The 26,277-nt window shown below is 41.1% G+C and overlaps 1 protein-coding gene across 1 annotated transcript in view; it reads left to right on the top strand.

Moving 5' to 3' along the window:
• PIG-O (phosphatidylinositol glycan anchor biosynthesis class O) overlaps window positions 1-26,277 on the top strand; it is a 42,970-nt gene that overhangs the window by 5,626 nt on the left and 11,067 nt on the right. Inside the window, exons 3-7 of the mRNA XM_053796931.2 lie at window positions 317-418; window positions 554-766; window positions 8,152-9,899; window positions 21,916-22,195; window positions 22,636-22,750. Coding sequence (XP_053652906.2) covers window positions 317-418; window positions 554-766; window positions 8,152-9,899; window positions 21,916-22,195; window positions 22,636-22,750 — 2,458 coding nt within the window. The remainder of the gene's footprint in view (window positions 1-316; window positions 419-553; window positions 767-8,151; window positions 9,900-21,915; window positions 22,196-22,635; window positions 22,751-26,277) is intronic.

The following is a 26,277-nucleotide window of genomic DNA, read 5'->3' as shown; positions in this document are numbered from 1 at the left end:
TTTAATCTTTATTTAATTGATCTCATTTTCCGTGCAAAACATTTTTTCAGTCGATTTTTTTTATAAAAATCAACTTCATTGTCTTTACCACACAGAAAGAACACATGCAAAGTTCATATTCTAACAGGGTTTTCTCGTGCTTTAAACTCCAATATAAAGTAAAATCAGTGTACCACTACAAATTATTCCAGCCTAAACCACTTGTACATTGTTTCATTGTTGCTATTTATTCACCTGATGTAGCCCTGCTTATTTTGTCATTATGCAAATTATACTGAGAAATACCTGACAGTAATAATTTTATTGTTTTTAACAGTGAAGAAATAACAGAAGATAACATAGTGGACCAACTAGTCAGTTGTGAGAAGCATATAACTGTTCTAGGAGATGACACCTGGGAAGGGTTATTCCCAGGCAGGTAAGGAATGCAAAGTACAGTATTAATGATGTGCAGGAGGGTTAATAAAATACATGTATATAAACAAATGTTTATTAATGTATAGAGGTGATTATATCAGCAAAGTAATGCTTATGTGAATATTTTCTTTTCCAGGTTTAATCGTTCATTTCTTTATCCTTCTTTTAATGTGATGGATCTACACACTGTTGACAATGGTGTACTGAGTCATCTGGAGCAAGAAATGGCAAGAGAGGATTGGGATGTTATAATTGGTCACTTTCTTGGAGTTGATCATTGTGGTCATCGTTATGGTCCAAGTCACCCAGAAATGGCAGCCAAACTGAAACAGATGAATGATGTAGTAAAGTTAGTATCTTGGCTTACTTTCTCTTGTCATAACTCCTTTCATTATAATTCACATTTTTTCATCAGTATTATTACTGTTATGTTTATTTGCTCTACACTTCTAATAAATTTTATTGTATTAATGCAGCATAGTAAATAGCAATATAGTTGCTATTTTCAGTTTTGGTATGTTAACAAGTTATTTTATAACTTCATTGCATCTTGCTGTGTACTAATCCAGATCAGTTGGATATTTTTTAAATAAAAGATTTTCTGGCTATTTTTGGCAATTTAAAAAAAAAAAAGTAGTTGTAATGCAATAATTGCTGCTATACACCTTACTGTCTCAGAAATTTATTTGGTTGATAATGTACTACAGGTCCTCCATCACAAATCCAGCATCATTGGGACCTGTAGTGTGCCGGATTACTGAGTTTGCCAGATTACAGAGTGGTTAGGTTAGAATACACTTAATAAAATTAACCAACTTGACTTACACAGTTCATTGAACATCTGCAAAAATCGAACATTTCCACTACTTTGAGCTCAATTTCAAGGTACTTTCATTATGAAAGCAATGAGAATCATGTCTATTTCTGTAGTATATCTTCCATTCTATCAAATGAGTCCAAAAAAATGAGAATACAACCATAAAAACCATATGAAAATATGCTGCAAAGAGGCGGATAATGGCTGAGAAGTTAACTCCCTTATTTATCGTCCGTCTTTTTTATTTTTGTTTTACGTTAAGAAGCATCTTTCCATCATACATTGCCCAAGTTTCAATGAGATAGCCCAACAAAGAACTGAGAAAAAAAGATATTTACCAAAAATCATATATGGCAAGCCCAAGCCAGGTACTGGAAATAAGTCACTTTGTCTGACTTTTCTGGGTTATCCTAGGTTCTCTATATATACGCTGCTATGTATGATAATCTATGTAACTGTATTTGTGTATACCTGAAAAAACTTATTTACTTCTAGTCTGTCAACTGAGTACAAGAAACTGCCCATTCACTTATTTTAACTACTCAATAAAGTGGTCAGAAATTGGCAATTTGGCCAATTTCACACAAATTTCAACAGATGCCAATTTCAAAATAGGGTCCAGAATAAACAATGCAGACATTCCTGGCACTAAAATAACATTTTCTCTGTTCATTAGTCATGGCTACAGACCCCTCTTATATTACTCTTGCTTTTCATTTGGAATTTTTATTCACAAAAAATAGAAGATTTACTGTTATGCAGACTGCTGCATTATTGTAATACAGTGGACCCCCGCATAACGATCACCTCCGAATGCGACCAATTATGTAAGTGTATTTATGTAAGTGCGTTTGTACGTGTATGTTTGGGGGTCTGAAATGGACTAATCTACTTCACAATATTCCTTATGGGAACAAATTCGGTCAGTACTGGCACCTGAACATACTTCTGGAGTGAAAAAATATCGTTAACCGGGGGTCCACTGTAATTGTATAAATAATGTCAAGCCATTCTTGACTCCGTACTGGAATTTAGACTGGCTGGTGGACAGGTATTGGACAGTGGCGTCATTTGTTTACTCTTGAGCTTCGCTAAAGAATAGAACATTTTCGCTACTGTGAGCGCAATTTCAAGGTACTTTTCATCATGAAAGCAATCAAAATCATATCTATTTCTGTAATATATTTTTCATTCTATCAAATGAGACCAAAAAAATAAGAATATAACCATAACAACCATACAAAAATATACCGCTAAGCGGCCGTTAATGGCTGAGAAGTGAACTCCGCTATTTATGGTCTGATTTCTTTCATTTTTGGTGTACGTGAAGAAGTATCTTTCCATCATACATTGCCCATGTTTCAATAAGATAACCCAACAAACAACTGAGAAAATAATAATAATAATAATATCTTTATTTACTACATATACATGTACAAGGTATACAGGCCTAGCTGACATCAGTGACATACAACTGTATAGAAAGCCGCTTGTTATGCAGAGTATTTCAAGAAAATTAGGTCAGTGTCCCAGGATAACACCCACACTAGTCGGCTAACACCCAGGTACCCATTTACTGATGGGTAAACATAGACAACAGGTGTAAAGAAACACGCCTAATGTTTCTACCCTGGCTGGGAATCGAATATTTACCAAAAATCATATATGGCTAACCCAAGCCAGGTACTAAAAATAAGCCACGTTGACTTTTTTTTGGGTTATCCTAGGTTCTCTACACATATGCTGCTATGTGTGATAATCTATATAGAGAAAATAACTTTTGTTTTAGGTTTATGGTGCAGTACGAGTGTATATCACAGTTAACCCTGTGCTACACTCCGTTTTCTCTAATACATATAAGTCCCCAAGACAGGGATAGGAGAATGGTATTTGTATACCATATATCCTCTTCATACCTCCGTCGAACTGCTCGGTATTATGCCAAATATTATTCATTCTGGAGTATTTAACATGTTTTATGTTATTTATATTGTTTCTTATGTCATATTAGATCAATTATGATAGGCAAATAAGCTGTAGTGTTGATATTAGCGTAATAATAAAGCATATTCTCCTGCTTCATGAGACTGAGCTCATGCCAACTGACAGTGGCTTCAAAGCCACCTTATCTTTAATGAATAATGTACTGTGTAGGTGCTTTACACAATGAGAAGCATTTCTTTTATTCATTGGAACCATGGCTAGGGTTAAAAGTAAGCAGGTTATAACAATATAACAATGGAGAAAAAGATATTGGAATGAATTATGCAGCAAGTAGTGCCACCAAACAGTACCAGCAGGTTGGTGTGGCGACCCTAGAAATTTGAAATTATGCTAGCCAAAATTAGTGCCAAATAACTGAAGGAACCGAATAACTGATTGCCGGATTTGTGATGGCGGACCTGTATACAATACTTGTCCAACTCAACCTTTGAAAATTTCCCAGCCTGCATTAGTGAGTACAGATTGCTTTTCTTCATTCTTATCTTGAACAACAACTCTATTGTGTAAGTATTGATAATTATACCGACAGTAATCAGGTAAATGGATATTTTTTTTTTTTGTCTCAACAAGTCGGCCGTCTCCCACCGAGGCAGGGTGACCCAAAAAAGAAAGAAAATCCCCAAAAAGAAAATACTTTCATCATCATTCAACACTTTCACCACACTCGCACATTATCACTGTTTTTGCAGAGGTGCTCAGAATACAACAGTTTAGAAGCATACACATATAAAGATGCACAACATATCCCTCCAAACTGCCAATATCCCAAACCCCTCCTTTAAAGTGCAGGCATTGTACTTCCCATTTCCAGGACTCAAGTCCGACCATATGAAAATAACCGGTTTCCCTGAATCCCTTCACTAAATATTACCCTGCTCACACTCCAACAGATCGTCAGGTCCCAAGTACCATTCGTCTCCATTCACTCCTATCTAACACGCTCACGCACGCTTGCTGGAAGTCCAAGCCCCTTGCCCACAAAACCTCCTTTACCCTCTCTCCAACCCTTTCGAGGATGACCCCTACCCCGCCTTCCTTCCCCTATAGATTTATATGCTTTCCATGTCATTCTACTTTGATCCATTCTCTCTAAATGACCAAACCACCTCAACAACCCCTCTTCTGCCCTCTGACTAATACTTTTATTAACTCCACACCTTTTCCTAATTTCCACACTCCGAATTTTCTGCATAATATTTACACCACACATTGCCCTTAAACAGGACATCGCCACTGCCTCCAACCGTCTCCTCGCTGCTGCATTTACCACCCAAGCTTCACACCCATATAAGAGTGTTGGTACTACTATACTTTCATACATTCCCTTCTTTGCCTCCATAGATAACGTTTTTTGACTCCACATATACCTCAACGCACCACTCACCTTTTTTCCCTCATCAATTCTATGATTAACCTCATCCTTCATAAATCCATCCGCCGACACGTCAACTCCCAAGTATCTGAAAACATTCACTTCTTCCTTACTCCTCCTCCCCAATTTGATATCCAATTTTTCTTTAAGTCATTTGACACCCTCATCACCTTACTCTTTTCTATGTTCACTTTCAACTTTCTACCTTTACACACATTCCCAAACTCATCCACTAACCTTTGCAATTTTTCTTTAGAATCTCCCATAAGCACAGTATCATCAGCAAAAAGTAACTGTGTCAGTTCCCATTTTGAATTTGATTCCCCAAAATTTAATCCCACCCCTCTCCCGAACACCCTAGCATTTACTTCCTTTACAACCCCATCTATAAATATATTAAACAACCATGGTGACATTACACATCCCTGTCTAAGACCTACTTTTACCGGGAAGTAGTCTCCCTCTCTTCTACACACCCTAATCTGAGCCTCACTATCCTCATAAAAACTCTTTACAGCATTTAATAACTTACCACCTATTCCATATACTTGCAACATCTGCCACATTGCTCCTCTATCCACTCTATCATATGCCTTTTCTAAATCCATAAATGCAATAAAAACTTCCCTACCTTTATCTAAATACTGTTCACATATATGCTTCAATGTAAACACTTGATCTACACATCCCCTACCCACTTTGAAACCTCCTTGCTCATCCGCAATCCTACATTCTGTCTTACCTCTAATTCTTTCAATTATAACCCTACCGTACACTTTTCCTGGTATACTCAGTAAACTTATTCCTCTATAATTTTTACAGTCTCTTTTGTCCCCTTTCCCTTTATATAAAGGGACTAGACATGCTCTCCACCAATCCCTAGGTACCTTCCCCTCTTTCATACATTTATTAAACAAAAGTACCAACCACTCCAACACTATATCCTCCCCTGCTTTTAACATTTCTGTCATGATCCCATCAGTTCCAGCTGCTTTACCCCCTTTCATTTTACGTAATGCCTCACGTACCTCCCCCACACTTACATTCTGCTCTTCTTCACTCCTAAAAGATGGTATACCTCCCTGACCAGTGCATGAAATTACTGCCTCTCTTTCTTCCTTAACATTTAAAAGTTCCTCAAAATATTCTCGCCATCTACCTAATACCTCCATCTCCCCATCTACTAACTCCCCTACTCTGTTTTTAACTGACAAATCCATACTTTCCCTAGGCTTTCTTAACTTGTTTAACTCACTCCAAAATTTTTTCTTATTTTCATTAAAGTTTCTTGACAGTGCCTCTCCCACTCTATCATCTGCTCTCCTTTTGCACTCTCTCACCACTCTCTTTACCTTTCTTTTACTCTCCATATACTCTGCTCTTCTTATAACTCTTCTGCTTTGTAAAAACCTCTCATAAGCTACCTTTTTCTCTTTTATCACACCCTTTACTTCATCATTCCACCACTCACTCCTCTTTCCTCCTGCCCCCACCCTCCTATAACCACAAACTTCTGCCCCACATTCTAATACTGCATTTTTAAAACTATTCCAACCCTCTTCAACCCCCCCACTACTCATCTTTGCACTAGCCCACCTTTCTGCCAATAGTCGCTTATATCTCACCCGAACTTCCTCCTCCCTTAGCTTATACACTTTCACCTCCCTCTTACTTGTTGTTGCCACCTTCCTCTTTTCCCATCTACCTCTTACTCTAACTGTAGCTACAACTAAATAATGATCCGATATATCAGTTGCCCCTCTAAACATGTACATCCTGGAGCCTACCCATCAACCTTTTATCCACCAATACATAATCTAATTAACTACTTTCATTACGTGCTACATCATACCTTGTATATTTATTTATCCTCTTTTTCATAAAATATGTATTACTTATTACCAAATCTCTTTCTACACATATGCAACTTAAGACACTCATTAAAGCAATGTTTTGTCCACCAGAAGCTTTGGCAAGACAATAAATAATGTGGACACAGTGGGTAAATATATGTAGGAGAGGAAGATGGTGGTGGTGGTAGAGGCATTAAAGCTTCCTGATTTTTGTGGTATTTTATTGATGGTGGTATTAGGGAAGTTTCCATGCACTTATGCCTCCTCTGGTTATTCTCACAGATGACTCATTGGGTTTCATTCCTTTTCATCAGGTGTTCACAATCATCTCTGCTTTTACACATCGAGTTTTTGCTCCATACTCCTTCCCTCCAATCTGATATCCAGTCTTTCATTGCTTTGCTCTTTCCTATGTTAACTTTTAATTTCCTTCTTTTACATTTCCTTCCAAAGTCCTCCACCAGTTTTTGCAACTTCTCTTCAGAATCTCCCAAAAGAACTGTGTCATCAGCAAACAGCAACTGTGACAACTCCCTGTCTGTATCAGATTTATTTCCTCTTAATGCAACACCTTAGCATTCACTTCTTTTACAACCCCATTTATAAATATGTTAATTAATCATAGTGGCAGCATACCCCTGGCTAAGGCCTACTTTTATTATAAAATAATCTTCCCCATTCTCACAAGCCCTATAATGACAACTAAAAAAATGAGAGATGGTCAATGTGTTTTCAGTTTTGGGTTTCACTCTGCCTTGGGGTGAAACAGCCAATCTGTTAATATAATCTAATACATTTTTCTTTCTTTTTGGGTCACCCTGCCTTGGTGGGAAACAACCGACGTGTTAAAAAAAAATAATGAAATAAACCTGTAAATGAGATAACATTTATGAAGGGATTTAAGGAAACTGCTTAGTCAAGCTTAGAGTCCTGGAGGGAAGAAGTCCAGTCCCTGCACTGTAAAGGAGAGTGAGGATGTTGCAGTTCAGAGTACTATCAGAACTGTGATGTCAGTACCCTTCTGGCAAGACAGTTATCAAGAAGTGATGGTGAATGTTTCAACCACTGGAAATTTAAAGAAGTTGGTAATGCTCAGTAGATAAAGCTCTGCTTCTTCAGCTATGAATTGGTTATTAGAAATAACCACACATGCCCATTATATACATATATTTTGTTGACATTGGTTGTTTCCCATCAAAGTAGATTGAAAAGGTTACTACATTTTCATAATTTGACCTAATCATATTTTTTTGTTCATAAGTTATTCTGTTATTTCAGAACTTTTCTGTATTCTCAAGGATATATATATAGATTTCTTTTTCTTTCAACAAATCAGCCGCTTCCCACCGATGATATGCAGATTTATAAATAATAAATAATACTAATTCTCCATGGGAAAGTAGAACTGTATTCTTCCTCTGTAAGCCATGCGTCTCGTAAGAGGCGACTAAAATGCCAGGAGCAAGGGGCTAGTAACCCCTTCTCCTGTATACACTACTAAAGTTTAAAAGAGAAACTTTGTTTTTCTTTTAGGGCCACCCTGCCTCAGTGGGATATGGCAGGTTTGTTGAAAGAAGAAGAAATAATATTAATGTCCTTTTTCTTATTTTTTCCCAGAACCAGTGTTTAATATTTTGTACAATATGTCTTGGACAAGTAAAAATTTATTGTTTTTTTCATCTTTACAGGGCAGTGGCTGATAGTACTCAAAATGATACTGTTCTTATAATTTTTGGTGATCATGGAATGACCAAAACTGGAGACCATGGTGGAGACTCTACTGATGAAACTGAAGCTGCACTCTTCTTGTATAGTCCTGTACTAAGCATGTCCTCTGAATCTGAACATGGACGTACATTACCAGTGTCTCAAGTGGACCTTGTTCCCTCTCTTGCACTTGCACTTGGAGTGCCTATACCCTATTCGAATTTGGGGAAAATAATGGAGAACATTTTACATACTGATGGATTAAGTAGAGAAGATGCTGAACAGCAGAAACTGGTTGCTCTGTCTCTTAATGTAAAGCAAGTTAAAAGATATCTGCATGATTATAAAAGTTTAGGAAATGAATTTCCACATGATTTATGGCAAAGAATAGAGGTATTGCAGAGCCAAATGTTATTAGGTTTTGAACAGTTATCATTAAGAGAACAAAAGAAAGTTTACTCAGAGTACCTAACCCTTGCCAGAATGATGTGTGAAGAAGTGTGGGCAAAGTTCAGTGTGTCAGAAATAAGTAGTGGCCTCCTGCTTATGTTTATTATTTTGATACTAACATCAATTATTACCCATTGTAAGTTTATACTAAAAAAGAAGATTGCTATTATGAAGAAGTTATTATATCTTACAGTTGTGGTCAATGGTCTCTTTGTGCTCATTCCTTATAATATTGCAGCACTTGGTTGTATCGCCAGTATGATAGTAACATTATGGATATATTTTCATAGAGATGCATTTACTACTGTTCATTGTAAATTTAGTAAAAGTGACTCTATTTCGCTTTTGTTGGTACTGCTTTTATGTCTTGGAAGTTTTTCTAATAGTTATGTTATCATGGAAAATTATGTGGTGGCATTTATTTTGTTGTCTTCTTTAATCATTCAACTTGTGCCACTTCTCCAAAAGCACAAAAAAAAGGGTGTTAGTATGTTCTCTGTGAAGAATATCAAATTGGTGCTTAATTTTAATTCTGTTTTGTGTGTCTTCCTCATGTTAGCAGTATTCTTGTCAGTAAGATTAAGCTCATGGTTCTGGAAGTGCCGGGAGGAGCAGACATGGTGTATTCCAAACCAAATCCACATACCAATGACAGGACTGCCACAAGAATTGCGTAACTGGCGGTATTTTACCAGCTTGTTTGCCTTAATATTACTTGTGTGGTTGCCTCGCCGATGGCTCTTAATGTGTGGCAACATGAATGGCTCTAGACTAGGAGTCATGTTGTTCAATTGTGTTCCAGTTGTTTGTGTTGTCTTTATAGCAGCTCACTGGGCTCTACAAGCTGCACCTGCACACCACAACTCTAACATCAATGACTATGTGGTGTTTCCTCCACGAATAAATTATGCCCTTACTCTGATGTACATAGCACTTTTGTACATTGAACCATTATTAATTTATGAAGTACCACCATCGAAAACTAAAACAAGTATTCAGTCAGTGATGGATAATCCCAGTGTTCTAATACCACAACTTTGCAAAACATTAGTGGAAAAATATAATGTAGGAAACAAGAGAAGCTCTAATATTCCCATAGTGTATGGGTTAGCTACAGCTGTGTCTGCTCCTCTAGTGACAGTGTTGACAGTAATACTGATTATAATAGTTATGGTGGCTGGAGATGGTGTTACTCCTGCGGTGGTGCTACTGCTTGTTACTGCCATAGTATGCCTTCTTATTCAAGTTATTTCTTCATGGCACACTGCACAGAGTTTAAGTAAGTTTTATAATTTAAAAGAATGCTTAAATGGTGTTTTTTTTTTTTTTTTGTACTATCCTTGAAATTTAGTAAAAAAAAAAAAATTACAGTGGAACCCCGGTTTTTGGCCAAAAACTGATTTCTACGAAAACTGAAGAAATATTTCCCATAAGTAATAATGTAAATCCAATTAATCCATTCCAGACACTCAAAAATATTAACAAAAATACAGTTTGGAGGGATATGTTGTGTATCTTTATACGTATATGCTTCTAAGCTGTTGTATTCTGAGCACCTCTGCAAAAGCACCTCTTCAAGGGGGGCTCCTTGGCGTGGTGAAGAGGCTCTTGGTCTGAGGAATTAGACCTATCGGTCTTCTTCCTCAGACCGAACCTAATTACCCCCCAATCTCCCCTCCCCTATCCCATCCTCCCCATCCTCCCCTTTTTCCTTTCCTCCTCCTCCTCCCCACTCCTCCCTTTTGGCCTTCCTCTTTTTGTCCTTTGGGATTTCTCCCACAGGCGCGCTAGTTCCTGGGTAGGAGAAAGGATACCGGGGTCCATCCCATTCCGTTGAGGTTCTTAGCGGTGGCGTAGTTTGCCGTGGAATCTGGATCGCCTGGGGATGTCCCGATCCCTCTCCGGTATCCCGGAGTAGCTTTGGGTGTCTTTCGGGCGACGAGTGTATCTCTGGAAGCCACCTTTCGGATTCCGGGGGTGGTGGCCGAAGGAGGTATGCTTTGTGGCGGATATCCAGCCGCCGGTAGTAGGTTGGTAGACAGCAACCACCCAGGGAAGTACTACCGTCCTGCCAGATGACTGTGAAACAAAAACCTGTAACTGTTTTGCATGATGGTAGGATTGCTGGTTTCTTTTTCTGTCTCATAAACAGGCTAAGATAACAGGGATATCTTGCTACTCCTACTTACACTTTGGTCACACTTCACAGACACGCACATGCATATATATATATACATACATCTAGGTTTTTCTCCTTTTTCTAAATAGCTCTTGTTCTTTTTATTTCTTCTATTGTCCATGGGGAAGTGGAAAAGAATCTTTCCTCCGTAAGCCATGCGTGTCGTATGAGGCGACTAAAATGCCGGGAGCAATGGGCTAGTAACCCCTTCTCCTGTATACAATTACTAAAAAAGAGAAGAAGAAAAACTTTATAAAACTGGGTTGCTTAAATGTGCGTGGATGTAGTGCGGATGACAAGAAACAGATGATTGCTGATGTTATGAATGAAAAGAAGTTGGATGTCCTGGCCCTAAGCGAAACAAAGCTGAAGGGGGTAGGAGAGTTTCAGTGGGGGGAAATAAATGGGATTAAATCTGGAGTATCTGAGAGAGTTAGAGCAAAGGAAGGGGTAGCAGTAATGTTAAATGATCAGTTATGGAAGGAGAAAAGAGAATATGAATGTGTAAATTCAAGAATTATGTGGATTAAAGTAAAGGTTGGATGCGAGAAGTGGGTCATAATAAGCGTGTATGCACCTGGAGAAGAGAGGAATGCAGAGGAGAGAGAGAGATTTTGGGAGATGTTAAGTTAATGTATAGGAGCCTTTGAACCAAGTGAGAGAGTAATTGTGGTAGGGGACTTGAATGCTAAAGTAGGAGAAACTTTTAGAGAGGGTGTGGTAGGTAAGTTTGGGGTGCCAGGTGTAAATGATAATGGGAGCCCTTTGATTGAACTTTGTATAGAAAGGGGTTTAGTTATAGGTAATACATATTTTAAGAAAAAGAGGATAAATAAGTATACACGATATGATGTAGGGCGAAATGACAGTAGTTTGTTGGATTATGTATTGGTAGATAAAAGACTGTTGAGTAGACTTCAGGATGTACATGTTTATAGAGGGGCCACAGATATATCAGATCACTTTCTAGTTGTAGCTACACTGAGAGTAAAAGGTAGATGGGATACAAGGAGAATAGAAGCATCAGGGAAGAGAGAGGTGAAGGTTTATAAACTAAAAGAGGAGGCAGTTAGGGTAAGATATAAACAGCTATTGGAGGATAGATGGGCTAATGAGAGCATAGGCAATGGGGTCGAAGAGGTATGGGGTAGGTTTAAAAATGTAGTGTTAGAGTGTTCAGCAGAAGTTTGTGGTTACAGGAAAGTGGGTGCAGGAGGAAAGAGGAGCGATTGGTGGAATGATGATGTAAAGAGAGTAGTAAGGGAGAAAAAGTTAGCATATGAGAAGTTTTTACAAAGTAGAAGTGATGCAAGGAGGGAAGAGTATATGGAGAAAAAGAGAGAAGTTAAGAGAGTGGTGAAGCAATGTAAAAAGAGAGCAAATGAGAGAGTGGGTGAGATGTTATCAACAAATTTTGTTGAAAATAAGAAAAAGTTTTGGAGTGAGATTAACAAGTTAAGAAAGCCTAGAGAACAAATGGATTTGTCAGTTAAAAATAGGAGAGGAGAGTTATTAAATGGAGAGTTAGAGGTATTGGGAAGATGGAAGGAATATTTTGAGGAATTGTTAAATGTTGATGAAGATAGGGAAGCTGTGATTTCGTGTATAGGGCAAGGAGGAATAACATCTTGTAGGAGTGAGGAAGAGCCAGTTGTGAGTGTGGGGGAAGTTCGTGAGGCAGTAGGTAAAATGAAAGGGGGTAAGGCAGCCGGGATTGATGGGATAAAGATAGAAATGTTAAAAGCAGGTGGGGATATAGTTTTGGAGTGGTTGGTGCAATTATTTAATAAATGTATGGAAGAGGGTAAGGTACCTAGGGATTGGCAGAGAGCATGCATAGTTCCTTTGTATAAAGGCAAAGGGGATAAAAGAGAGTGCAAAAATTATAGGGGGATAAGTCTGTTGAGTGTACCTGGTAAAGTGTATGGTAGAGTTATAATTGAAAGAATTAAGAGTAAGACGGAGAATAGGATAGCAGATGAACAAGGAGGCTTTAGGAAAGGTAGGGGGTGTGTGGACCAGGTGTTTACAGTGAAACATATAAGTGAACAGTATTTAGATAAGGCTAAAGAGGTCTTTGTGGCATTTATGGATTTGGAAAAGGCGTATGACAGGGTGGATAGGGGGGCAATGTGGCAGATGTTGCAAGTGTATGGTGTAGGAGGTAGGTTACTGAAAGCAGTGAAGAGTTTTTACGAGGATAGTGAGGCTCAAGTTAGAGTATGTAGGAAAGAGGGAAATTTTTTCCCAGTAAAAGTAGGCCTTAGACAAGGATGTGTGATGTCACCGTGGTTGTTTAATATATTTATAGATGGGGTTGTAAGAGAAGTAAATGCGAGGGTCTTGGCAAGAGGCGTGGAGTTAAAAGATAAAGAATCACACACAAAGTGGGAGTTGTCACAGCTGCTCTTTGCTGATGACACTGTGCTCTTGGGAGATTCTGAAGAGAAGTTGCAGAGATTGGTGGATGAATTTGGTAGGGTGTGCAAAAGAAGAAAATTAAAGGTGAATACAGGAAAGAGTAAGGTTATGAGGATAACAAAAAGATTAGGTGATGAATAATTGAATATCAGATTGGAGGGAGAGAGTATGGAGGAGGTGAACGTATTCAGATATTTGGGAGTGGACGTGTAAGCGGATGGGTCTATGAAAGATGAGGTGAATCATAGAATTGATGAGGGAAAAAGAGTGAGTGGTGCACTTAGGAGTCTGTGGAGACAAAGAACTTTGTCCTTGGAGGCAAAGAGGGGAATGTATGAGAGTATAGTTTTACCAACGCTCTTATATGGGTGTGAAGCGTGGGTGATGAATGTTGCAGCGAGGAGAAGGCTGGAGGCAGTGGAGATGTCATGTCTGAGGGCAATGTGTGGTGTGAATATAATGCAGAGAATTCGTAGTTTGGAAGTTAGGAGGAGGTGCGGGATTACCAAAACTGTTGTCCAGAGGGCTGAGGAAGGGTTGTTGAGGTGGTTCGGACATGTAGAGAGAATGGAGCGAAACAGAATGACTTCAAGAGTGTATCAGTCTGTAGTGGAAGGAAGGCGGGGTAGGGGTCGGCCTAGGAAGGGTTGGAGGGAGGGGGTAAAGGAGGTTTTGTGTGCGAGGGGCTTGGACTTCCAGCAGGCATGCGTGAGCGTGTTTGATAGGAGTGAATGGAGACAAATGGTTTTTAATACTTGACGTGCTGTTGGAGTGTGAGCAAAGTAACATTTATGAAGGGATTCAGGGAAACCGGCAGGCCGGACTTGAGTCCTGGAGATGGGAAGTACAGTGCCTGCACTCTGAAGGAGGGATGTTAATGTTGCAGTTTAAAAACTGTAGTGTAAAGCACCCTTCTGGCAAGACAGTGATGGAGTGAATGATGGTGAAAGTTTTTCTTTTTTGGGCCACCCTGCCTTGGTGGGAATCGGCCGGTGTGATAATAGAATAGATAGATAGATCCGGCCGCCCTCTCTTTTGTCCACCGAGGTAGCTCGGCAGATGTGAGGTTGCTATCCCGGATTGTTAGTTTACTAGCATGATGGGTAGGGTATGGCACGGGTTCCATGCTGCATCTGCGCTACTTGCGGTGCTGAGGTCCTCTTGGGCGCGGAGGGAGATTTCTGGCCCTTTCATTCCTCCTAGGAACTATCCCTCCCCGGTCCCCCCTTTTTTTTTCTTTTTTTTATTTTTATTTTCTTTTCTTCTTTCTTTTTTTTTCTTAAAAACAAAAAGAAAGAAGTAACCTAACCATGGCAGCCCTAGTCCATGAACCTGGTACCCCCGGGCCCCTTCTTGATACCGCACCCCGTTCTGACCCCGCCTCGTCTTTGGACCACTCTTCAGACATTCCTCATGCCTCTGTACCTATTGCCGGTGCTGTTTCCTCACCCGCTTCAGGTACTGAGGCCTCGACTGACTCCTTCGATTTATCAGACCTTCGCTCTCCTCTGACTATGCTTCCGGCCTCTCCCTCTATGGTGCGGCAATTTTCAAATCGCCGACCCGTTCCACGTCGGACCAACTCTGGTCCCACGCCTAAACGTCAACGACAATTACCTGCTGATGATACTTCTCCACCTTCACCTTCTCGTTCTTCTCAGAAACGATCGACACGTCCTTCACTACCTTTCCACGCTCAGTTTCAGACTGAACAGTGGACTAAATTCTTCACTTTACGACCAACTTCCTCTACTGCCTATCTTTCTGACCATAGTATTGGCAAGGCACTCCTACGCCATGTTGGTAAAGATATTTCTTTTCATGCTCTTAAGAGCGGTACGCGCATCATTACCGTACAGAATGCTACCCAGGCTCGTGAGCTCTCTCGTCTTTCCCATATAGATACTGTTCCTGTCACCCTTGAAAAACATCATTCCCTCAATTCTTGTAGTGGTACCGTCATTCTGCCCCATACCATAGTTCAACAAAATTTCCAGACATGTGGCACCGACATTCTAGAACAGCTGGAACTCCAAGATCTCCCAATCCTCAAGGTAGACACTTACGTTCTTCCTGCCCGTGGGCGGAGACAATACCCTAGCAATGTGGCTCGTTTAACTTTTGACAGCCGAGAACTCCCATCCTCAGTTTATATAGCAGGACATCGGTTACAAGTTCGAAAGGTGATCCCTACACCACAACAGTGTAGAAATTGCTGGCGATTTGGCCATCCAGCGAAATATTGCAGATCTATCGCCGAATGCCCAGTCTGTGGTGCCGATGACCATTCTAATACGTCTTGCAATCGATCTCCCTCTTGCCTTAACTGTCATGAGGCTCACCCTTCGTACTCTCGCCGTTGTCAGGTCTATTTAAACGAGCGGGAAATCCGTTACCTCAAAGAGACAGAAGGTCTCCCTTATGCCATGGCAGTTTCTCATCTCCGCCTCCAAGGGAGACTCCCACGTGTTTCTTATTCCCGTGTTTCAAAACGTCCCCCCACTTCTGGTATCCCATCTTCTACACCCACCTCTGTGGTTACCTCTCCCATAATCACTCCTGTATCTAATCCTTTTGCTGTCCTCGGCTCAGACGTCCCTACTTCAACGCCTCAGTCTAATCTCGCTTCTTCGAGTTCTCTCTTACAAGCCTCAGTATCGACGAGACCTCGTACAACACCTCTTCCCAATCGTCCCTCTACTTCTCAAAAGCAAAAAAAAGGTCCGGTAACACCTCCTACCCATCTTCCACCTCCTCATTTTACCCTCCCTGTCTCTCTCTGTCCCTAGTTCTTCCCCTCTCACTGGCTCAGTTACAAGTGCAGAGGTTCACCCTCCTCCTCGTAATGTACCTTCCTCCCCTATTCCCTCCCAAGTTTCTACCTCTTCTGCCACCTCCCAGGTTCCTGTCTCTTCTGTCCCCTGCCACGCTTCTCCAGTTCCCTCCACCCTTTCGCCCCCCCCTACCTTGGTACAGTCCAATACAGTTCCAATCTTTACTCATCCTCCCCCTACCATTCCCAATATTGTCTCCCATACGACATCTCTGAATTCCGAAACACTTGAAGCAATCTCTGAATATATTGCAGAGACCAAACCATCAATGGACACTGATCCACCTTCCGCTCTCTCTCTCCTCTGCTCCATCTGCGCAACTCCTTTCTTCACAGCGCACCGTTCCTTCGCTGCTTGAACATTTTCCACTGCCTCCGCATGTGGACTTTTCTAACCCTTCTAGTCCGTAGGAACCCTTACCTGCGGATTTCAAGTATCTTTATCATTGCCAATCATGGCCTTTTTACAGTGGAATATACGCGGCCTCAGGGGTAATCGGGGTGAGCTTCAGATGTTACTCTCCCAGTTTGCCCCTGTTGGTGTTTGCTTACAGGAGCCAAAATTACACTCTGCTGTTATATATCACATCTCAGGCTATAATTTATTGTATTCTTCAGATCCTTTTCCTGATGGGACCTTTAATGAAAGTGCCCTTCTTCTCCGCACTGATATTCCGTACCATCAGCTATTTGTTCATACTTCGCTGCATTACACAGCAGCCCGTATCCACTTACATAGGTGGTATACGCTCTGTTCTTTATATCTCTCTCCTTCTCGGGCATTATCTATTCCGGATTTTGCCTTCCTTGTTTCGTCATTACCGCCACCGATTCTGTTACTTGGTGATTTTAATGCCCACCATTTCCTCTGGGGGGGGTCTCACTGTGATTCCCGTGGAATTCAGTTAGAAGCTTTTCTTGCCACCCACCCCCTCCATGTTTTAAATACAGGTACTCACACCCATTTTGATCCTCGGACTCATACTCTCTCTTGCATCGATCTCTCAGTTTGCTCTTCCTCCGCCGCATTAGACTTCACTTGGTCTGTTCTCCCGGACTTACATGACAGTGATCATTTCCCAATCATTCTTACTTCCCCTTCATATTCGCCACCTCTTCGCACCCCACGCTGGCAATTTAATCGGGCAAATTGGAACCTTTACTCACACCTGACTGTTTTTAAAGAGGTTCCTTCTTCGTCCTCCATCGATGAGCTTTTACACCTCTTCTCGTCCTCCGTTTTCACCGCAGCTTCTCGTTCTATACCCCAAACTTCGGGCAGGCATTCTCAGAAATGCGTGCCTTGGTGGTCTCCTGCTTGTGCTCGTGCAGTACGTTTGAAACGCGCTGCATGGGGCAGGTACCGGTACAATAGAACCACAGAGCGACTCCTTGATTTTAAACAGAAGCGTGCGATCGCTCGCCGTGTCATCCGTGACGCTAAACGCATTTGCTGGCGAGATTATGTCTCCACCATCACCTCTGCTTCCTCTATGAGTGCAGTCTGGAAAAAAGTACGAAAACTGAGTGGTAAATATTCTCCTGACCCGGCTCCTGTTCTGCGGGTTACCGGTGTTGATATAGCAAACCCACTAGATGTTGCCAATGAAATTGGCAATCATCTGGTCCGTATTTCTCAGGGACTCCATCTATGCCCCTCATTTCTTTCCTCAAAGTCTGCCAGAGAGTTAGCACCCTTGGACTTTTCTTCTCTCAGAGAAGAACAGTATAATGTGCCTTTTACACTTCAAGAACTGGAGGCAACACTCTCAGCTTGTCGATCATCGGCAGCTGGGCCCGACGACATTCATATTCGTATGCTACAACATTTACATCAGTCAGCCCTTGCAGTCCTATTACGCCTTTACAATCTTATTTGGTCACAAGGAGTTCTTCCACAGCTGTGGAAATCTGCCATTGTTCTCCCTTTCCGCAAACCAGGCACTACGGGACATGAAACCTCCCACTATCGTCCCATTGCTCTTACCAGTGCAGTTTGCAAAGTAATGGAACGTCTAGTAAATAGACGTTTAGTGTGGTATTTAGAGACACACAACAGTCTCTCCACTCGTCAATATGGCTTTCGTAAGGGACGTTCTACCATAGACCCCTTACTGCGCTTGGATACGTATGTTCGTAATGCCTTTGCGAATAACCACTCAGTTATTGCCATATTTTTTGACCTTGAGAAGGCATATGACACAACTTGGAGGTATAATATTTTAGCCCAAGCCCACTCCTTAGGCCTTCGAGGCAATCTACCATCCTTCCTTAAGAACTTTTTAACTGACAGGCATTTCCGTGTTCGGGTTAATAATGTGCTCTCCCCGGACTTTATCCAAGCTGAAGGTGTCCCCCAGGGATGTGTTCTGAGCACAACACTTTTTCTCCTTGCTATTAATGATTTGGCCTCTAGTCTTCCATCAAATATTTGGTCATCACTCTATGTTGATGACTTCGCTATTGCCTGTGCAGGCGCTGACTGTCACCTCCTTACAGTTTCTCTCCAGCATGCAGTCGACCGTGTTTCCAATTGGGCCACCACACATGGGTTTAAATTTTCCAGCACTAAAACCCACCAAATCACTTTCACTAGACGCTCTGTCATCTCCGATCATCCTTTGTACCTCTATGGCTCCCGTATCCCTGAACGTGATACAGTCAAGTTTCTGGGCCTCCTCTTTGATCGTAGGTTATCCTGGAAACCTCATATTACCTCTCTGAAGGCAACTTGTCACAGCCGGCTGAACCTTCTTAAAACCCTTGCTCATCTTTCGTGGGGAGCTGATCGTCGAACCCTCCTTCACCTACATTCCACCCTTATTTTATCGAAACTTGATTATGGTGACCAGATCTATTCAGCGGCATCTCCTGCTACTCTCTCTAGCCTTAACCCCATTCATCACCAAGGATTACGTTTATGCCTTGGTGCTTTTCGCTCTTCCCCTGTCGAAAGCCTCTATGCAGAAGCGAACGTTCCATCCTTATCCGATCGCCGTGATGCCCATTGCCTGCGCTACTATGTACGCTCTCATGATCTCCGCAATCCTTCCATTTATAGAATGGTCACTGATATTAGTAGACATTCTTTATTTGTTCGCCGCCCCTGCTTACTCCGTCCCTTCTCTCTTCGCCTTCATTCGCTCTTGTCTTCTCTTCAACTACCACCTTTCTATGTACATGTAGCATCTCACTTTTCCCTACCCCCCTGGGAAGTTCCAGCTGTTCGAGTCTGTTCTTTCTCCCTCCCTTGCTCGAAAGCCCAACTGTCTACGGTCGCTTCCCGCTCTCTTTTTCTTGACCACTTTCACTCTCATTCTCATGCCATTGCTGTGTACACAGATGGCTCTAAGTCTTCTGACGGCGTAGGATTCGCAGCAGTGTTTCCGGACAGCGTCGTACAAGGGCATTTACTATCTTCAGCTAGTATTTTTACTGCTGAATTATATGCCATCCTTACAGCACTTATCCGTATTGCATCTATGCCTGTGTCATCATTTGTGGTTGTCTCAGACTCCCTTAGTGCTTTACAGGCTATACAAAAATTTGATACACCTCACCCCTTAGTCCTCCGTATCCAACTTTGGCTACGCCGCATCTTTACTAAGCATAAAGATATTGTTTTTTGTTGGGTCCCTGGTCATGTTGACGTACAGGGCAATGAACAGGCAGACACTGCTGCGCGGTCAGCAGTACATGACCTACCAGTTTCTTATAGAGGTATTCCATGTACGGACTATTTTGCTGTAATATCTTCCCACCTTCACACCCGTTGGCAACAACGTTGGTCTACTATGCTCGGCAACAAACTTCAGTCTATTAAACCGAGTATAGGTTACTGGCCGTCTTCTTATCACCAGTGTCGAGGTTGGGAGACTACTCTCTCCCGTCTTCGCATTGGCCATACTCGTCTTACTCATGGATATCTCATGGAGAGGCGTCTTGCTCCTCTCTGTGAGAATTGCCAAGCTCCATTATCAGTCAGCCACATTCTGCTGGACTGCCCACTTTATCAACGAGCACGCAGAATTTACCTCTGTCGTCGTCTTCGCCCCGTTGCTCTCTCTTTACCTTCCCTTCTCGCTGATGGACCCACCTTTCATCCGGACTCTCTCATTGACTTTTTGACAACGACTGACTTACTTCACAAATTCTGATACTTTCAGCCCTTTCTACTTGAATCTCTTGCTACCCTCTACCCCCGTACTATCCCCTGCCCCGCTGTTTTCTGTAACCTGCTGATCATCCCCCCTCCCTTCTGCCATCCAATTCCCTTGCTTCCTTCCCTACCCTGCAGCGCTGTATAGCCCTTGTGGCTTAGCGCTTCTTTTTGATTATAATAATAATAATCTGCAAAAGCAGTGATAATGTGTGAGTGTGGTGAAAGTGTTGTATGATGATGAAAGTATTTTCTTTCTTTTTTGGGTCACCCTGCCTCGGTGGGAGACGACCGACTTGTTGAAAAAAAAAAAAAATTATAGAGAATAACTATAGTTCTACATACAGAAAACAATGAGAAATAAATATAAAGCACTATTGAAAGGAATAAATGAACATTTAAATCACTTTTACCTTTAATGAAGACTTGTTGGCGTATGGAAGACGGCGAGGCGGGAGAGGGAGGAGAGGTTATCTCTACCACCATCACTACCACCCTCTACCACAATCACTACCACCCTCTACCACCATCACAACCACTACCACCCTTTACCACCATCACTACCACCCTTTACCACCATCACTACCACCCTTTACCACCATCACTACCACCCTCTACCACCATCACTACCACCCTCTACCATCATCACTACCACTCTCTACCACCATCACTACCACCCTCTACCACCATCACAACCACTACCACCTTGTACCACCATCACAACCACTACCACCCTCTACCACCATCACTACCACCCTTTACCACCATCACTACCACCCTCTATCACCATCACTACCACCCTCTACCACCATCACTACCACCCTTTACCACCATCACAACCACTACCACCCTCAACCACCATCACAACCACTACCACCCTCTACCACCATCACTACCACCCTCTACCACTACCACCCTCTACCACCATCACTACCACCCTCTATGACTAACAAAGGCAGACTGAGTCACGAACATATGAGCCGCCACATCCTGTGGGCAGGTGGACGCATCTGGTACAGCCGATTTCAGAGCAGGTGTATGATAACTGAAAATATTGCCAAAAAATGTGGTCGAAACTGAATTGAACGATAACCGGACCAGATGAAAACTGGGGTTCCACTGTAATCAAATAACTTTGCATTCTTGATTAGCTAACCAAATAACTTTACAAGTCTGTTATTCTGATTTGGCCTTCAGCAGGATTTTTTTTTTTTTTTATGTATTTGCATACCTCTCAAAGGAGGTTTCTTGATGCCAGTGAAGGGCTATTGATCCAAGGGATTGAATCTGAATGCTCCCCCACTCCCTTAGGTACTGTGTGACCCCTGTGGGTTTAGCCATCATCCACGAATGTACTGTACAGTATAATAATTTACTTTCGTGCACCTGGAGTTTTCCCTCTTACAATTAAGGGAAGGATCCACTGTTTAATAGTAAATTAGTGAATGTCTTTGGTAGATTTTTATGAAATGAGCAAACTTAAACATTTTCAAAACTACTATATGTATATCAATTGTTTATCAGGACGTTTGTTAAAAACGTATTGTTTAAAACATTGTACACAGCCAGTAAAATTTTTTACTGAAGAAATTATCAATGATCTTCATAATGTAGTTTAATACACTCTCTCTTTTTTTTTTATCAAAATGATATGCAATACATTTTATAATGCTGTAAATGGCTAATATACATTTTGGATACAGGTGATGTTATAAAGCCTTCATGGTCTGCTACATGTGTGTGGTTTATGCTGAGTATTCATGGCTTCTACAGCACTGGACATCATTCAACATTCCCTTCCCTGCATTGGTCTGCAGCATTTGTTGGCTTCCAAGGTGACTGGAGTGGTAGCAATATCATACCTGCATTCCTAGTTGGGTTAAACACCTTTTCTTCGCAAATATTGTTTGGCTTCACTCTACCGCTGGTTGTATTGGCACCACTAGCTATTGGAGTAATATTTCCTAAGCTGCGAGGAAACAGGTAATTGTAGTCTTAATTTCTAATATTCATGCACGTTTTCTGTTGAATTTAAGTGTCATCATTTTTAATAGTGACTTTATAGTGTGTTTGATAAAAAATTATACAGTGTGTATTCAAAGATTTTTTTGTATTTTTCATCAGGATTAATTTTTTAATGAATAGTGCAAAGACATTTTAAATTTATTTGTAACATTTAGGTATTTTATTATTGTAAGGAATTTGTTTAGGCTTTACAAAATTATTACAGTACTTTTGGAGTGCACTCATGGGGAGAATGTATTGCTGGTAGAATAGACAGTGAACTTTATTTAGTTACAGTGGAGGTAAGGAAAAGTAGTAGTAAGAAATTTCCTTGAAATGGAGATGTAGTGCCCTAATATTTAGAAAAATTATCACATTCCAATAGTGCTTCAATAATTTGTGATTCCTTCACTCAATAGATTAGAAAGTGAGGACATAAGGCGTGGGGAATTTCTTTTGGTGGATGAACCAGACAAAGCTGAAGATGCCCTTGTATATGTGGGTCTTTCATACACCCTCCTGCATGGTGTTAAGGTAAGAACTTCTAGATATTGACATCACTTGCTGTGTATTGTGTGACAATGCAGTTTTCTCAATTAGTTACTGTGTGTTAAAAGGAAGAGGGCAAGAGATGAATAAGAATTTCAGATTTGGCTGCATGGAATAAGTGGCAGAGCATTGGATAAGTCAATACAATTAATTATTTTTCTACCCTTCAGCCTGGAAGGCTAGAAGGAACATCATTTTCTTGTGTTCAGAAAGTCTCTTGCATAGGAGTTTTTGCACTAGAAAGTGTGGCATTTATAAAGGCCACAATGTTAACCTGTTAACTGTCCAAACATAGATCTATGTTCACTCACCCAACTCTCCAAATATTTTGAAAAATAATTTTTTTTTTTTTTAAATTTAAGAGGGCAATTTCCTGTGTGTAATAAGACCCCCAAAAAAAAAAAAAGTTTAGGATCAGTACTTACCAAGATACAAGACTGTGAAGTTGGCACTGGATGCTCAACTGACGGAAACGTGAAGTCCTGCCGCTTGCAGAAATGTTGCCAATATACCTATTTTTTTTTTTTCCACCTAGGCAGGGTGATCCAAAACGAAAGAAAATCCCCAAAACAAAAACACTTTCACCTCACTCAAACATAATCACTGATTTTGCAGAGGTACCCAGATACAACAGTTTAGAAGCATTATATGCACCTGGAGAAGAGAGAAGTGTAGAGGAGAGAGAGAGATTTTGGGAAATGTTGAGTGAATGCGTGGGGAGTTTTGAACCAAGTGTGAGAGTAATGGTGGTTGGGGATTTCAATGCTAAAGTGGGCAAAAATGTTGTAGAGGGAGTAGTAGGTAATTTTGGGGTGCCAGGGGTAAATGAAAATGGGGAGCCTTTAATTGAGCTATGTGTAGAAAGAGATTTGGTAATAAGTAATACATATTTTATGAAGAAGAGGATAAATGAATATACAAGGTATGATATAGCACGTAATGAAAGTAGTTTGTTAGATTATGTATTGGTGGATAAAAGGTTGATGGGTAGGCTCCAGGATGTACATGTTTATAGAGGAGCAACTGATATATTGGATCATTATTTAGTTGTAGCTACATTTAGAGTAAGAGGTAGGTGGGAAAAGAGGAAAATGGCAACAACAAGCAAGAGGGAGGTGAAAGTGTATAAACTAAGGAAGGAGGAAGTTCGAGTGAGATATAAGCAACTATTGGCAGAAAGGTGGGCTGGTGCAAGTATGAGTAGTGGGGGGGTTGAAGAGGGTTGGAATAGTTTTAAAAATGCAGTATTAGAATGTGGGGCAGAAGTTTGTGGTTATAGGAGAGTGGGTGCAGGAGGAATGAGGAGTGATTGGTGGAATGATGAAGTAAAGGGTGTGATAAAAGAGAAAAAGTTAGCTTATGAGAGGTTTTTACAAAGCAGAAGTGTTATACGAAGAGTAGAGTATATGGAGAGTAAAAGAAAGGTGAAGTGAGTGGTGAGAGAGTGCAAAAGGAGAGCAGATGATAAGAGTGGGAGTGGCACTGTCAAGGAATTTTGATGAAAATAAGAAAAAATTTTGGAGTGAGTTAAACAAGTTAAGAAAGCCTAGAGAATTTGTCAGTTTAAAACAGAGTAGGGGAGTTAGTAGATGGGGAGATGGAGGTTTTGGGTAGATGGCGAGAATATTTTGAGGAACTTTTAAATGTTGATGAAGAAAGGGAAGCGGTAATTTCATGCACTGGCCAGGGAGGTATACCATCTTTTAGGAGTGAAGAAGAACAGGATGTGAGTGTGGGGGAGGTGCGTGAAGCATTATGTAGAATGAAAGGGGGTAAAGCAGCTGGAACTGATGGGATCATGACAGAAATGTTAAAAGCAGGGGGAGATGGTGTTGGAGTGGTTGGTATCTTTGTTTAATAAATGTATGAAAGAGGGGAAGGTACCTAGGGATTGGCAGAGAGCATGTATAGTCCCTTTATATAAAGGGAGTGGACGTGTCAGCGGATGGGTCTATGAAAGATGAGGTGAATCATAGAATTGATGAGGGGAAAAGAGTGAGTGGTGCACTTAGGAGTCTGTGGAGACAAAGAACTTTGTCCTTGGAGGCAAAGAGGGGAATGTATGAGAGTATAGTTTTACCAACACTCTTATGTGGGTGTGAAGCATGGGTGATGAATGTTGCAGCGAGGAGAAGGCTGGAGGCAGTGGAGATGTCATGTCTGAGGGCAATGTGTGGTGTGAATATAATGCAGAGAATTCGTAGTTTGGAAGTTAGGAGGAGGTGCGGGATTACCAAAACTGTTGTCCAGAGGGCTGAGGAAGGGTTGTTGAGGTGGTTCGGACATGTAGAGAGAATGGAGCGAAACAGAGTGACTTCAAGAGTGTATCAGTCTGTAGTGGAAGGAAGGCAGGGTAGGGGTCGGCCTAGGAAAGGTTGGAGAGAGGGGGTAAAGGAGGTTTTGTGTGCGAGGGGCTTGGACTTCCAGCAGGCATGCGTGAGCATGTTTGATAGGAGTGAATGGAGACAAATGGTTTTTAATACTTGACGTGCTGTTGGAGTGTGAGCAAAGTAACATTTATGAAGGGGTTCAGGGAAACCGGCAGGCCGGACTTGAGTCCTGGAGATGGGAAGTACAGTGCCTGCACTCTGAAGGAGGGGTGTTAATGTTGCAGTTTAAAAACTGTAGTGTAAAGCACCCTTCTGGCAAGACAGTGATGGAGTGAATGATGGTGAAAGTTTTTCTTTTTCGGGCCACCCTGCCTTGGTGGGAATCGGCCAGTGTGATAATAAAAAAAAAATATAAAGGGAAGGGGAACAAAAAGAGATTGTAAAAATTATAGAGGAATAAGTTTACTGAGTACACCAGGAAAAGTGTACGGTAGGGTTATAATTGAAAGAATTAGAGGTAAGACAGAATGTAGGATTGCGGATGAGCAAGGAGGTTTCAGAGTGGGTAGGGGATGTGTAGATCAAGTGTTTACATTGAGGCATATATGTGAACAGTATTTAGATAAATGTAGGGAAGTTTTTATTGCATTTATGGATTTAGAAAAGGCATATGACAGAGTGGATAGGGGAGCAATGTGGCAGATGTTGCAAGTATATGGAATAGGTGGTAAGTTACTAAATGCTGTAAAGAGTTTTTATGAGGATAGTGAGGCTCAGGTTAGGGTGTTTAGAAGAGAGGGAGACTACTTCCCAGTAAAAGTAGGTATTAGACAGGGATGTGTAATGTCACCATGGTTGTTTAATATATTTATAGATGGGGTTGTAAAAGAAGTAAATGCTAGGGTGTTCGGGAGAGGGGTGGGATTAAATTATGGGGAATCAAATACAAAATGGGAATTGACACAGTTGCTTTTTGCTGATGATACTGTGCTCATGGGAGATCCTAAAGAAAAATTGCAAAGGTTAGTGGATGAGTTTGGGAGTGTGTGTAAAGGTAGAAAGTTGAAAGTGAACATAGAAAAGGGTAAGGTGATGAGGGTATCAAATGATTTAGATAAAGAAAAACTGGATATCAAATTGGGGAGGAGGAGTATGGAAGAAGTGAATGTTTTCAGATACCTG

This window comes from Cherax quadricarinatus, chromosome 79, assembly GCF_038502225.1.
Source record: "Cherax quadricarinatus isolate ZL_2023a chromosome 79, ASM3850222v1, whole genome shotgun sequence".
NCBI lineage: Eukaryota > Metazoa > Arthropoda > Malacostraca > Decapoda > Parastacidae > Cherax > Cherax quadricarinatus.
The sequence above is the reverse complement of the archived record's forward strand: the minus strand, read 5'-3'. Positions and strand labels throughout refer to the sequence as shown.